Genomic DNA, 16,069 nt, shown 5'->3' with positions numbered 1-16,069 from the left:
AAAAAAAAAAAAATTATAATGGGTCAAAATTATTTTTCGAACAGATCATGTGACTAGCAACTTAGACATTCCAAAAAAAAAATTCAAACAAGAAAATATTTTTGCAAAGGATTTTTTTCTTTGATTAAAAATATTTTTTTTTTGATTGAAGCAACTTTTTTGGGGATTAAATGATTTAGACACACATGTCCTACTCATAATATGGCCCAACTACAAAAAGGATGGCTTCAATCAAAGAAAATTTTTCAATGAAAAAATTTTCAATGTCAAATATTTTTTCGCATTCAAAAACTTTTTCCATGAGTTACATTTTTTTTTTGAAGTGATTTTTCTTTTTGAAAATATATATTTTTTTCGAAGGAACTTATTTTTTGATTGAATAATAAAGACAAAAATGTCCAAGCCAAAATGTGGCCCAAACGCAAATCGACATTAAACCAATCAAAAAAGTTGCTTTAATAAAATTAAGAAAAAAAAAAAAAAAAGACTTCAATCAAAAAAAGAAAAAAAAATTCAAAGAAAAATAGCTTTCACATGCATTTTGTTTTGATTATAAATTTATTTTCGCATTTTTGACTGGGGTAACTGCATTGGCACGACACCGACTGGCGTGCTATATTCAATGGATGACGATCTTTGCAAAAAGTTTTGCCTAAGCAGCCTGATTTAGAATTCCCCTCAAGAATGACAGGAAACAAAAAACGCTCATTGTCAACTTATTATTATAAATATTCTTGTAAATTAATTTTATTTCTGACACTGCGTTTTGGGGTCATCAAAATGTTGTACCCCCCCCCCCCCCCCCGCCCTAAAAGTCAAACTCCGCCTATGTTATTCACCATGTTGTTCTCTATTGTATTTTTAATATTCTTTTATTTTAAATTGCCTTTCAAGATGACATATCTGTTCTATGTGTTGGATTTTATCAAGTAAATTTCACCCCAAAATAAGACTTATACTCTGGTGCGACTTATATATGTTTTTTTCCTCTTTGTTGGGCATTTTATGGCTGGTGCGACTTATACTCAGGTGCGACTTATAGTCTGAAAAATACGGTATACATATTTTCCGTTGTTTAATTATACTTTGGGGAAAAAAGTGAAAAAACATGTCTTATAGGTATTTATTTCCAATGCTAAATCTGAATAAATACATTGAACATGCACAAATTTAAAAAAAAAAAATTTTTTTCCCCCCCACTTATCGCAGCGGGTTCTGGTCCCCATTAACCGCGAAAATCGAGGGATCACTGTATTTTTAGAGCAACTCAAACTGGCTGGAGTCTGGTAGTACTCAAAGTATCCAGACGGTGTCGCAGCACAACCACTCTTTTTAGCTGAATCGTAAATGCATTTATAAGCAAGGGAGAATAATAAAAATAGTAGAGATCTTTGCATTTGTCGCTCTCAAAAACAGCGTTATATGATCAATATCTACTAAACTGTGTTTATTCATCATCAAGAATTTAAACTTTACATTGCTAAAAATCCCTAAGAACAGAAGTCAGGGTACATTGCATAAGGGTTAAAGGGCAGAAGTTTTTACAAAACAAGTGGTACAAAGAAGCAGTGACGTCAAGACTTGGTCACATCAGGCACTGTTGAATACACCGAATAGGGATGAGGAGGACTGCTTTTCATGCGCTTAAAAAGTTTAAAAATTATTACAATGATGGTCAAAACACAACTCTTTTTGAAGGTGCAGTCTTTGGTCAAGGGAATTCCACCTGGGCATCAACCTGAACAGCTCACAGTACAGCAAGTTATATAGCACAAGAGAATTACTTCAAGTAGGAATGACTTATATAATGGGCTGCCTTTGATAACAATTCTTAGGAAAAAAAAAAAAAAAAAAAAACTTGACTTCCATAATAAATGGTTCAATTAAAATATATTGTACATACAACTTAATTGTACTTAAATACAGCAAACAGTTCCCAAATATCAAATCTGAACATACAACTGAACTGTAGGCAGTGATTCTTTCGCATACCACCAGTGAATTGCTACAAAAAAAGTCAAATATCACGTTTTTACATGGTACTATCATGTCAAACATGATAATTAGCATGTAAAAATGTGATTATTGATTACTTAAAACCATTGAAAGTATTGAACTGACTCAGGAGTTGAGTTCAACATTCTTACTTTTAAGTTTTTATGTGATTATGCTATCATGTTTTTGCATGACAATTATCACATTTTACACTAAATTACCATGTGAAAATGTTATATTTAGCGTGCAAAAGCTTGATACTGAAGTTATTTATTTTTAACAATATGAAACAAAATAATATTAAACAAAGCTAGGATTTGTGCCATCCTTCAAACCAGCGCGTAATCGAATTGTCCTCTGTCCAGACCCTCCTTGCGGTCGGTCCATGAAGATGCCGGCATGCTTTTGTAAGGGTCCAGTAGAATCCGCACACAGCGGACCAGCAGGAAAAGCAGCAGGAGAAGCAGCAGGCCCACAAAGCACAAGGCCGTGGTCTGCTCGGGGTTTCCTGCCACTGGCTGCAGCACGGCGGGGCCCCTGGGAAAGCTGGGCGGAGCCGGAGACGACAGGTCGTAGTCCACCACCCAGTAGTTAGTGTAGCTCATTTTGGGTGGATTAATATGAATGACAGTCACATCATGAAAGTATATCTGCAAATACGAAGTGAAATGACCTTCCTTGTTTTAATGCGCCTGGGAATAATCTGAGGTTTGTCGAGGCCCTGCCAAAAAGAAAACAGAAAATATTAGGACCAAAAATTTGATTTAAAAAAAAAAAAAAAAAAAAACTAAAATGTCAAATGGCCAAAAGTATTGGCACCCCTCCAATTCTGTCAGATAATGCTCAATTTCTCCCAGAAAATGATTGCAATCATAAATGCTTTGGTAGTAATATCTTCATTTATTTTGTTTGCAATGAAAAAACACAAAAGAGAATGTAAAAAAAAAAAAAAACATTATTATTTTACACAAAAGTCCAAAAATTGGCAAGACAAAAGCATTGGCACCCTTTAAAAAATCGTGTGATTTTCTCTAATTTTTGTAATTAACAGCACCTGTTACTTACCTGTGGCACATAACAGGTGGTGGCAATAACTAAATCACACTTGCAGCCAGTTAAAATGGATTAAAGTTGACTCAACCTCTGTCCTGCGTCCTTGTGTGTACCACATTGAGCATGGAGAAAAGAAAGAAGACCAAATAACTGACTGAGGACTTGAGAAGTAAAAATTGGGAGGAAACATAGGCAATCTTAAGGCTACAAGTCCATCTCCAAAGACCTGAATGTTCCTGTGTCTCCCGTGCGCAGTGTCATCAATAAGTGTAAAGTCACTGTGGCTAACCTCCCTAGATGTGGACGGGAAAAAAAATTGACGAGAGATTTTAACGAAAGATTGTGCGGATGGTGGATAAAGAATCTCGACTAACATCCAAAAAGTTCAAGTCTGAGGGTACAACAGTATCAACCCGTACTATCCGTCGGCGTCTGAATGAAAAAGGACTCTATGGTAGGATACCCAGGAAGACCCCACTTCTGACCCAGAGACATAAAAAACCAAGGCTAGAGTTTGCCAAAACTTACCTGAGAAAGCCAAAAACATTTTGGAAGAATGTTCTCTGGTGAGATGAGACAAAAGTAGAGCTTTTTGGGAAAAGCCATCAACATAGAGTTTACAGGGAAAAAAACGAGGCCTTCAAAGAAAAGATCACGGTCCCCACAGTCAAACATGGCGGAGGTTGCCTGGTGTTTTGGGGTTGCTTTGCTGCCTCTGGCACTGGACTGATTTGCAGCATAAAAAAGTGTGAAAAAGCTGGGTCTCCGTCAGAGGTCATGGGTCTTCCAGCTGGACAATAACCCAAAACATACTTCAAAAAGCACTAGAAAGTGGTTTGAGAGTAAGCACTGGAGACATCTAAAGTGGCCAGCAATGAGTCCAGACCTGAATCCCATAGAACACTTGTGGAAAGATCTGAAAATGGCAATTTGGAGTTGGCACCCTTCCAATCGCAGAGACTTGGAGCAGTTGCCCTAAGAAAAATGGTCTAAAATTCCAGCAGAGCATTGTAAGAATCTCATTGATGGATACCGGAAGTGGTTGTTCGCACTTTTGTCTAAAGGTTGTATTAGGTATTGAATATTAGGCTGAGGGTGTCAATACTTTTGTCCGGCCCGTTTTTTGAGTTTTGTGTGAAATGATGAGGATTTTTTTTTTTCATTCTCTTTTGTGTTTTTTCATTGCTAGCAAAATAACTGAATAAATTACTACCAAAGCATTTGTAATTGCATTTCTGGAAGAAATTGAGCATTATCTAACAGAATCACAGGGGTGCCAATACTTTTGGCCAACAGTGTACAAGCTTTTGCCCAGAAAATTTATAAAGCCTGGTGATGTGAAATTGACAGGAAAGTTGAAATTATTAATAACAAAAAGACACAGTCTTGAAATGGGTTAGGGTTAGTTTTTAAAAACTACAATGTAATTCAGTGCAATGGCAGAGAGCTGGGACAGGTTTGTTCACATATCAATCATGCGCATTCAAACATATCACCAGATGCAGTTTAAAATGTGGCTTTTGTAGCACTCTTTTAGCCGGGGGGGATCACGAAAAGCTTTGCATCCGCAAGGCTTACCTGTGGGAAACCCTTCTGAGTAATTGAAAGACTTAACTCACTGTATACCATTGACGGCGCTAGACATCCCAATAAACTGGGACATCTAGTGCCATCAATGGCACTCAAAGATTAACATTCACAGTCTTAGACTTCCTAGTTTAAATGAACTGGGGATGTCTTGTTGAGAATGGCACTTAATAAGTTAAATAACACAACTTTACAAGTATAGGTTGTATCAAATAAAGTTTTAAGGTAAATTTTAAAAATTATTTTCTCATTTCATGTCTATTTCATTGTTTTTTTTTTTGTGAGGGTTTTGCCGTATTGCCTGTTCATTGTTGTAACAGTTTATCATCACAAAAACACTCTAAAGCTAATTTTCTTCAAAAGACTTTGTTAGTTCCATTGATGTTTTTCACCACTATCAGCAACTTTGGTTTAAAAACAACAAACAAACATTTCCAGTCTTGTTTAAAATGTGGCTGATTTAGGATGATGTTGTGGGTGTATTAGCAACACATTCCCTCTAAAGTTGTTGAGAACAAATGTACTGATTGATTTTCATTAGCAATCTTGTTTCTAAGTGCCGCTTCCCTGCTGACTTGCGCTTTTTGGAGCGCTATCAATGGTGCGTGGATGACTGGAGTGTTGGTCATGGAGCGTATTTATTTGTGCGTGTGTGTTAGAAGGAGAGACAAAGCCTCCTGGAATAGATAGTGCTGACTGAGAAGTGCACCTCGCATCCCAGGAAATGTTTCTTCAAGACCCATTAGAGAGGTTACGGAAAGTGTTTCTGCACTGCAACTCTCATAGGGTCACATTTTGTCCTCTGTCTGCACTGTGATTTATTTAGCTTGAGTTTTGCCACTCTCTAGTTCAAGGTAGGGACAGACGCATCACAGTGAGGCCTAAACAGTATCAGGAACACTGACCTATTTACAAACAAGATTCTTATATTGGTGTTAACTCATGGGGTGCCACTGATGGCGATCGACGTCCAATCCGTCCAATACTAGTGACAAACTCATTTCAAGTCAGGAGAAGGATGATTGGACGCACCATGATTGGAAATCTAAAATCGATAATATAACAATACATATAGCGGAAAACACAGACAAGACTGAAAAAGCAGTTTCTGCTCTTGCACTCCTCTTTAAAAGAAAATGCTGTATTTTAAGCCAAAACAACTGTTGTGTTTGGTAGAACAATATGTCTATATGCTGCCATAGCAGATTCATAGTGCATTAAGCCCCCGAACTATTTTTAATTTGTCCGTTTTATCCTGGAAACCCCCGTTTACAGACATCGTGCAACGGCTTTTGTTTCAACCCAGCCATAAAACGAAGGTACCGTATTGGCCCGAATATAAGACGGTGTTTTTTGCATTGAAATAAGACTGAAAAAGAGGGGGTCGTCTTATATTCGCGGTCTAGAAATTATACCCATTCACAACGCTAGATGGCGCCAGTTATCATTGAAGCGATGTTCTGTCATGACAGATCTCAGCTTCTCTCAAGTTTAACCAGTTTGCATTATTTTATTGCAATGTTTTTCCTTATTCAGATTTGTTTTAAGACTACAGTTACAGTTAGACTTCACTTTGATGGTTAATGCAGTTATTGGAATTTTGTTGTTTTATCACAATAGATTGGTTTATTTACATTTCAAAAACCAGAGGCCATTCATTTACGAATGTGATTGCACTTTAGTTTACATATTTAAATGTTCAGATATTAAGATTTGAATGAGGCAAAATAACATGCTTTTTCTCTCAAATATATTGTTATAATCATTTGTTTCGGATGTACTGTAATTATTTTCTGTGTGAAAATTAATTTGGTGTTCAAAAAATCTTTTTTTCAAACTTGAGTCTTGAAAAAGAGGGGTCGTCTTATAATCAGGGCCGTCTTATATTCGGGCCAATACGGTAATTAATTATATTTATTATTCAAAATGTCTGTCGTTTTTAGCATAGAATCATTAATTGATGTCTTATATTTTGTTTAAAAAAAAACAACAACAACAAAAAAAAACAACTTTAAAAATGTATTCACTCTAAACTTTTAAACAAATTATCTCACAATGAAAAAAATGGCGTCTGTAAAAAAGTCACGGATATCTACCTCGTAACTATGGCTTAATTGTATTATTTTTTTTTTTGTTGCTATCGCATTTTCTCCGATGTGTTAGATGATAAATAATCAATCCAAACAAAGAAAAATTGGAAAAAAAAAAAAAGTTTAAAAGAGTAAATATATGAAAAAGAAAATCTTGAGCACTCCTTAATGTCTGCGTTTTGTGCATCGCGACCCCTGTTATATTACCATGTTTCACCCCAAAAAGTCCCCCAAAAATCCAGCTGTGGCCATTCACAACTGTGTCTTGACACTCAGTGATACATGCTACATAGAGTTTTTGGATCGAAACAAGGTAAGTAAGCGATAATATCTTGTTAAAGTCATGGCATCTGTAATTCTGCTCTCGCGTCCTCTCACCTCCAGATAGGGTTTTGCTGTTTAAAAAACATTAAAAAAAAAAAAAAAAAAAAAAAGCCCTCCTGTTCAAAATTTTTCTTCCCCCGGAAAATTGAAATTTTAGGCTTTCCAATGATGTATCAAACATGCGTATCGGACAGTTTTGAAATTTGGCCAAATTGGGGGTCTCAGAGCGGAACTTCAAGTCACCTGAGTGTTTTCTGACATATATATTTTTAAATTATAAATATATATTTTTGAATTTTTAAATGATACATATATATTTTTTAACTTGAGATTTTCATTGTCATATATTTACCCTTTTAAACTTTTTTTTTTTCAATTTTTCTTCTTCTTCGATTTTTTATCATCTAAAATATTGGTGGAAATGCAACGGTAACGAAAAAAATACAATTAAGCGATAGTTATGAGGTAGATATCCGTGCCTTTTTACAGACGCTAATTTTTTCGTCGTGACGTAATTTGTTTAAAAGTTTGAAATATGCGAGTGAATAATTTTTTTAAAGTCTTTTTTTTTTTTAAAACAGAATATTAGACATCAATTAATGATTCTAAGCTAAAAATGACAGACATTTCGAATAATAAATACGATTACTTACCTTCTTTTCATGGCTAGGTTGAAACAAAAGCGGTTGCGCAACGTCTGTAAACGGAGTTTCCAGGGTAAAACAGACAAATTAAAAATAGTTCGGGGACTTAATACACTATCAATCTGCTATGGCAGAATATAGACATATTGTTCTATCAAACACAACAGTTCTCTTGGCTTGAAATATAGCAGTTTATTTTAAAGAGAGGTGCAAGAGCAGAAACTGCTTTTTCAGCCTTGTCTGTGTTTTCCGCCATATACTGTATATAATTTACAGTGGTATCTCTACATATGAATTCATTTAATTCCAGGACCTGGTTTGTAAGTCTAAATGGTCATATGTCGAGTGGGATTTTCCCATAGGAATACATTATAATTTGATCATTTCATTCTACAGCCCAAAAACCTACGCTAAGTCCTTAATAAATACTGCAGGTACAATTAAAAATAACATTTACACATGGCAAAACAAATAAATTATAAATATAAATCGGAATAATAATAATATAAATATAATAATAATGTAACGAACCAGGTTCCAATGTGGCGGTTGTGTTTTGCATGCTGTTCCTGCTGTGACGGACGCAAGGTGAGCGAGGTGCGGAAGAGTGGGAAGTTTTTATTTTCTTCTTCCATGTTCTCTTGTTGTTGGCGTCGGCTATGTCGGACAGTAGCCATGTTGTGTTGCACGAGTTCTGAAATAAATTATTGAAAACCTGACGAAGCTGGTGACTTCCTAGCTGATGTAAAAACAAAAATAATAATGACAGTCGTCCTCGAGATCGTAGACATATACTGACCATATTGTCAAGCCCGTTCACTGCCACGCACAACACTCTCATATTTTTTTATTATTTCCTTCTTAATTTCAATGTTAATTGTCACCTTTTTCCTTTTGTTACCACCTGCACTAACCTTCTTGGGACCTATGTTGATTTCTCTCACATGAAAATCTGCCATGTGTCCAGCCGTCTTGCGGGAAAACAATAAAAATACAATGCTGTCATAAATCGTTGTATTTCGAACATGTCGTCATATGTCATGACAAAAAATGAGACAATTTTTTTGTCGGATATCAAAAGGATCGTATGTCGATGCGATCGTATATCAAGGTGCCACTGCGTTTTATTTTGTTTGCACGAATTATGATTTCTTTGAAAATGATTTTGATTTTTTTTTTATCCTTGACAGGGAACTCCCCTAACTCATTGGCTGTCATTAAAGGCATTAAACATCCAATTCATTTTGACTGGAGAGGGTGAATAAACATTCGTTCATTCACCCCTCCCAGTCAGAAAGTAAACATAACCGCACCGCTCCTCTCTCTTGTACAGAAAAAACGTCCGCCACATTAGAACCTGATTCGTTACATTATTACAGGAATTATTATTATTATTATATTATTTTTTCGATTTTTAATTATAATTAATATGTTGTGCTGTGTGTAATTGTCATTTGTAATAGTACCAGGAGTATTTTTTAAGGATTTAGTGTAGGTTTTTGGGCTGTGAAGCGAATTCATGGAATTTTAATGTATGCCTATGGGAAAAACCCTGCTCGACATATGACCATTTCGAGTTACAAGCAGGGTCCTGGAACGAATTAATTTCGTATGTAGAGGTACTACTGTAATTGGACTTTTAGCGTCATCAGTGGCACTGGAAGAACAGTCACAACCATACTTCTCAGTTTAAATTGGACGTCTATCGCCGTCAATGGTATGTAAGGAGTTTATTGCTTTGAAAAAAACTTTATAGTGTTACTTCGGGCCTTAACCAGTGTATTTTTGTTTTTATTCATTTTAATTTCATTGAGTTTATATTATTATAATATTGTAGGAATTCATAAAAGTATTTACGTATAATTATAGTGCATAAAATAATTACTGGTCATTTAAAATACATGCTGAGGATACAGAGGACAGGGTTAGATGGAGACAACTGATTCGCTGTGGGGCACTTTAAGGGAAAAGCCGAGCGGAAAAAACAAGAAGATGCAGCAATACAAAATGCCAATATGTAGTACGTTTTTTTTTTTTTTTTATGGACAAAAATAGTCACTTCTTTTAAGGGCGTAGGTTTGGTCTCAATGATATAAAAGCATAACCTGCATGTTCATATTTGCTGAGCACCAGACATTAATAAGACCGAATAGATTGGGTGATCAGGGGTACGTACATTTCTCATGAATATGAACCTAATCATTTGATCGGCAAAATGATCAATGCAAAAATAAATCTGTACTGACTTATACTAACTTTCATGTGTACTGGTTCAGGTGATACACCATTCGACTGAAACCTTTGTTTTCAAAAACTACTAAAAAAAACATTTTGAACATTTCCAGAATAAACGTCTGGATTTTATTAGCAAATTTAAATTACAATATTTGAAAATAACTTAAATTATATTAACATTCACAACAAATACAAACTTGTTAATAATCTCCTAACTATCCAGGAATGCAAAAATAAACATTTGTCTAAAGACCACACTCAACGTTGTCTTCTGTCTAAATAAATTAAATTGAAAAAAACTCTTAGTCAGGGTAGAACAAAACTAAATAAAAATGGAGCCTTCCTTCAGGTAAAACTACTGCTTTTTTCCACAAGCACATCTAAACTCAACAAAAAACTTTTTACCTTAACCATAATTAATGTATGATTATATGATTTTTTTCTTGCATTGGCTGCAAAAAAAGATGTATTTATTTTCTTCATTTATTTAAAAATATTTTAAATGAATGCAAGTCATCAGCCAATCAAACGTGCGTTTCAGGGGGAAAAAATGGAATGGCACATTCAGCAAGTGAAAAGGGGTAAATGTAAGTCTGAACATAATGAAAACAATTCACTTAATAATGATAGGGTCAATTCTATCCTTACAACATATGGGAAGACAATCCAAAATACCTATATAACTGAACTCATTATATAATGCAAATAAAGTTGCTTAAAAGTTGGTAAGGACAATTTGAACATTCTGAAAAGTTGGTAGGTTTGTGTCCCTGCCGTCCCTATGCAAACCTACGCCCTTGTTTGTCCTATTTAGGGTGAAAGGTCTTAAGAGTTTTTATTACATGCATACTAAAAAAAAAAAATCAACCTTTGAGTAGCTGTCCACTGTAGTGACCACTGTCCCTAAGAGGGTCAATATTTATTTTCTACAGTATAAAGATACAATGAAATATGACAGAAACAGGCATAACTGCAATATTTATTCATCACTGTGTTTTCAAAGAGTATGGCTAGCTGTGCACAAGTAGTAACAACATTGTAAGGAAAAAAAACTTGATATGAGCATGATCGAGAGTACCCCAAAAATGAGTTAAAAGCAGCTCATAGACCTAACAGCAGATAGTTTTCCCCCCCCAAATTGTTGCACAGTGTAATAAATAATCAAAATGTGGTGAAAATTACACTGATATAAAACATCATGAAAATTTAGTGTCAATTATAAAGTGTTTTGCATTGTTATCTTCATGTCAAATTAAAAACTTTTAGCAAATGCATTATTATTAGATAGGACAATCTTACCTTTAACTCACGATGGCGTTCCTGGCATAAACCTCCTCATCTGCCGTGTCGGGGGCTTTAAGTCTCCTCACTTGGAGGGAGGTGCCCCCGCCTCTGTCCATCTCTCTTTCTCCTCCTCCGCAAGAGTTCCGCGCTGAAGATGGCTGGACTACTACTACTTTCCTTTCCTGGAGTAAAATGAGCAGAGTGAAGCTTTTGCATTATGTAAGAGGACTGCAGGGGGCATGAAGATGGAAAGGGTCCATGCAGAGACCACTTGCTTAAGGACAGCGTGGCTTTATTGGTGCTCAGCGCAGTGTAATAATTAGAAATAATACAGGACGTGATAGCTTTGACTCTCAAAATAAAAAGAACATAGCTTCACGGTAAATACCATACAACTCAAGTTGACCTCATGTATGCTGGGAAGTCAACCGACAGTAATATGTTTTTTTTTTTTTTTTTTTTTTTTTTTTTATGTTTATAAATTTGCTTTTGCTTAAGTATGTAATCCATTTAACAGCAAAACTAATGCCCATTTATGAAAAATATACAATAAATTTATCCATAACCCGAACCATGTTTTGAAATAATACAGGGGCATACTTTTTTTTTATTGGCATTTTTTTTTTAAATCAGTCTCACAGGTCGTCAGCAACAAATGAAAAATCAATTGGTGCAGTCGGATACTCTTGGTAATTTTTGATGATGTCAGCTAAGGGAGATGAATGTAGAAACTCTGCCATTTAGTATAGGCATCACTGTGTAACTGTCCAACACAAAATGTCGAATTACTGCGTGGGTCGGTGGATTCAAAAGTGTTTGGAAACAAAGATTTAGTGATGACAATGTATGGATTTTTTAAAAAAGGATGCACTTAGGTGAAAGTGGGTGAGATCTGTGCAGCAAACCTGGAGCGATTTTCGTGAGTCTGGACCAGGGGCTGTGGTGAGGCTAGGCGAAGAGGCAGGCAGGCGAACAAAGCATTTCTCACATCCATGACCATCTCTTGAATATTGCTTGATTATTAATACTATAGTTTTTAAACCAATTTTCCAGAATGTTGAAATCAATATCTTAAAGGGATCCACAGATAGAAAGACTTGTAGTTCTTAAAAGATGAACATTATTATGAGTTAAAATAATTTGATATTGAAACCCCTCTTGATGTTTTCATTTTTATACAATTTATAAAATTAGTTTAACTAGTAGGTGGCCATTGTTGTTGACGTCGCCGGGCGGTGACGTCACATGGTCACGCTGCCGGGCTTCCAGAGACTAGCGACATAAACATGTCATCTGTTCAACCCTTTCAATATGAACCAGAGAGGACCATTAATGAACATGACAGCACTGTTGATATTTCACAAAACGAGCAACAAAAGCAAAATGAACAGGAAATACGGGATGAGACGAGCGTAGGAAAGGAAAAAAAAAACGGTGTTCTGCCAAAATATGCTACACCGGCGAAACGTCTACAAGAGGCGAATTTGACACCCAAAATACTACCGTGCGCTTTCAGCTTGTTTTGTTTAGATGCATACAGACAGAACATACTAAAGATGCCTTAAGAAAATTAAACATAGTAATATCAGATAAGGGTGGTTTAACTATGCGTGGCTAATGTGGTCAACAGATCAACAATCTGCTTTATAACTACCACAAGAAAACACAATGCTTAAACGTATGAGAGGGAAATACACGCAAAAAGTATTTTGAGGCAATGAAAAGGTAAAAGACTAAAAAACAAATAGTAAGTACTCGCCGCTTTTAACCGATGAGCGCATGTGTTGGACATCTCGCTGCATAGAAGGAATTGCAGTAACCCGGTAGTATTCGTCGAGTGACAGTGACAACTTACGTCATCCCCCCTATCGTCCATTGCGCGCTTAATACATGACGCCCTCCGTAGGTCAGAACACGTACTAAGCAGGGGTCGCGTTAACCGAATATTTTCCGTCGTTGACTGATTTTTTAAAACGGTGACGGAAAAAACTGAAGTCCATCCGTCATTTTGACCGGTTGCAATTCACACCGCAGACCACAGGGTGGCGAGTGAGCATATTAATTAGCTATTGTCTCTCTTGATGCATGACGTCGTTGGCCTTACTCTGAAAAATGTCAAGGCAACTGAGTGTCCGAAGTTTCTTCAAAAAGCCCCAAAACGACGATGGTGTTGATAAAAGAGGTGAAAAAACAGGGACTGCACAAGCGGACACGCAATTCAAGTCCATGCACACCAGGAGGAAAGTGTGAGACTACGTTCAGGCCACAGCAGGTGAACTGGTTATTTCATTGTTCCATATGCTACATATGGTAGGCTACCTAACTACTGGGGCCACAGTCAGCTGTTTTTGTTACTGCGGAGAAAAAGTTACATATTCATCTGCTTGATGTGTGATGGCACGGTGTGGATTCTCTGTTAAGCTTGTTCGGACAGAATCTTAATTTAAAATGAATGAAAACTAAATACTATTGAATATGTTGAAGCGGTATGCAATGTTAAGAGTCTTGTTAGCTGTAGGCGCACTATCCTAGACCCCTCACTACTATCCACTCGCGGGGGCCTGCGCTTGTCAGTGACGTTCCTTATTCTCGCTATATGATTATACAACTTTAACATTTGTTAATAATACGCTCTGTGTGTAGTATCATCCATCGCTTTTCCTTTTTAAATGGGCACTTATAAGCGAACGCAAGAAGTAACAACAGGAACATTTTTAAACAGGCATTTCACGGGAGAGCATTTCGACTCTTCGGCCAATCATATAGCGAGAGCGAGTGGATAGTGAGGGAACCGCGCGCGGCTCTTAAGTGTCTCTGTCACGTGACTGTCGAAGCCGGTAACGCGCTCGGCCAAATGGACACACAAGTACGGAAGGTGAATTATGCCAAACAAAGGGTCACCACAATGTCATTATCATCATTTTAAAAATTTAAGTGACGGGTAAAAATAGGTTATGACCGGATTTTTATGACCCTGTCAGTCAAAATGACAGACAACGAAAAAGTCTAGCGCAACCTCTGGTACTAAGTATTATGGATTTTTAAATCAATGGCGATATTTTATGTGTTTCTAATAACAATTAATAAAGGATAACAATTGTGGCTTATTAGAGCCTACAAGTCTTTAAAGTGCCTCTGACACGAAAAAGCATGGGTACTTTATGCTCCTGAATGAAATGGACCACTTGGATGTGTGAAGAAGCGATCGATATATTTATTAAATTTTTTTAATCCTGCACTATGAAAGTGACAGACTTCCGGCTTCGGTCCTCTTCACTATACAGCCGTACTGTTGTATGAGAAGGACCAAGGATTCAGCTGATTTTGCGGATCAATTCGTTTATTTTTCACATCACGCCAGCCAAACGGCTGCAAAAAAATCTTGCTGTACGACGGAGAGGCTTGTGAGCCTTTTTGGGGTTTCAAAAGGTTCCCATTCACTGGTGGATGTTGGCCAAAACAAGCCCTACTACTGTGGGACCATGGGACTCACGAGGAAGTGAGTAAACATGTGTTTTGTATTATGTCAAATTCTGGGATCATTTTAATATGTAGGTGACTTGCATTTTGTGGCTGACATGCTCCTTGCTTGTCGCACATCCCCCGCTGAGACAGCACTATACTCGGCCTATTGCCCTCTTCATGTGCCCTGTGTTCTGTCAAATTTTCCAACCGATCAGAAATTGCAACTTTGTGTCAAAAATAGCCACGAATACAGCGATTACAAAGTAAACACTCCAAAATTTCTTTAAATAAAGGACTAATTATGTTTGATCATGGATGGGAATGTAGAAAGCTCTCCTCATACACATATTGTCATGTTAGCTGCATAACAACTGCAGCCGCCCTCCTATGAGTCTCTCGCTGTTTACGACTTCGCCGTGTAGTAAAGCATTATTTTGCCATATTCGTGTTTACCATTTGGCAGTTACACGCTCCTCCATTGTCCTGCTGCTTCCCCGCAAACGAGCCCTCTGCCCTCAGCAGGTGAACGACGAGCTCTAACTTGTACGCCGCCGGGCGGGTTGCCGATCGGCGAAGACAATCGACAACCCAGTCGTCACGTGAAATGACCCGGGCTAGTGATCTGTGATTTTCCGCTTCGAAGACTTTGAAACATCACTCGGTACGGGTTAGCATGTCGGCTAGCTGTCACACCTCTTGGTTTGTTTACATTCTCTGAAGCCGGGGAAGGGAAATGACATAAGCCCGATTTAGGTGGCATAAAATATCCTACGGGAGGTGTGACAGTAAAGGTGAAGTCGACAGTTTTGACCATTATGGAGTAATTCTGCCATGTCGTCCTGAATAAATGCATTTTTATTATTTCATATTCCATTTAGCACAAGACTGTTATTTGTCATGACCATGCCATTTATTTAGCTATTGGGGAAAAATACTTGGATAAAAAGAATATCCTGTAAAAATATTGGAGTAGAGAGACTGAAACAATGACATTTTGCGGCTCTCTTCATCGCGTTTTCCTCGTTCTGAATAATTCCCCCTCAATGGGCTGGATAGTAAAGCCGATGAGCCTATTCTCCCGCTGACGTCATCCACCTGTTGGGGACGCTAGAGCCCTATAATTGTTGGCGTCGCTAACCGGCAGATTAAAAGCCTAATTTCTCATCATCTGCACTTTGCTAAATTGTTGTATATAGTCGAATCGTCTCAAAATATGATTCTAATTCACATAATAATGCTATTTAAGAGTTTTTTTCTCCTGTCGTACGCACTTTAAGTCCGAGGTTCCCTTTAACTTCTCTCTCTCATCACCGTCGGCGATCACATTCTCTGGAAGAGGTTTGTGCTTTCGGCTCATAAATTTATGGACGTTTACATCGTCAGCACATATAT

General features: G+C 37.0%; 1 protein-coding gene across 3 annotated transcripts; it reads right to left on the bottom strand.

Moving 5' to 3' along the window:
- Positions 1-1,842: 1,842 nt before the first annotated feature.
- LOC130930160 (cortexin-1) lies at positions 1,843-11,313 on the bottom strand. Of its 3 annotated transcripts, none has more exons than XM_057857925.1 (3): positions 11,228-11,251; positions 10,797-10,854; positions 1,843-2,716 (listed from the first exon to the last, which is right to left on the bottom strand). In XM_057857925.1, the coding sequence occupies exon 3, from the start codon at positions 2,598-2,600 to the stop codon at positions 2,325-2,327; it is 276 nt and encodes a 91-aa protein (XP_057713908.1). In that variant the 5' UTR covers positions 2,601-2,716; positions 10,797-10,854; positions 11,228-11,251; the 3' UTR covers positions 1,843-2,324. The 3 variants fall into 3 exon arrangements, with proteins under 3 accessions (XP_057713908.1, XP_057713906.1, XP_057713907.1); XM_057857923.1 differs by having other exon boundaries at positions 10,797-10,831; positions 11,228-11,247; XM_057857924.1 differs by lacking the exon at positions 10,797-10,854 and having other exon boundaries at positions 11,228-11,313.
- Positions 11,314-16,069: the final 4,756 nt, after the last annotated feature.

The sequence above is a fragment of the Corythoichthys intestinalis genome, chromosome 14, assembly GCF_030265065.1.
Source record: "Corythoichthys intestinalis isolate RoL2023-P3 chromosome 14, ASM3026506v1, whole genome shotgun sequence".
Lineage (NCBI taxonomy): Eukaryota > Metazoa > Chordata > Actinopteri > Syngnathiformes > Syngnathidae > Corythoichthys > Corythoichthys intestinalis.
This window is presented reverse-complemented; position numbering and strand designations above follow the sequence as displayed.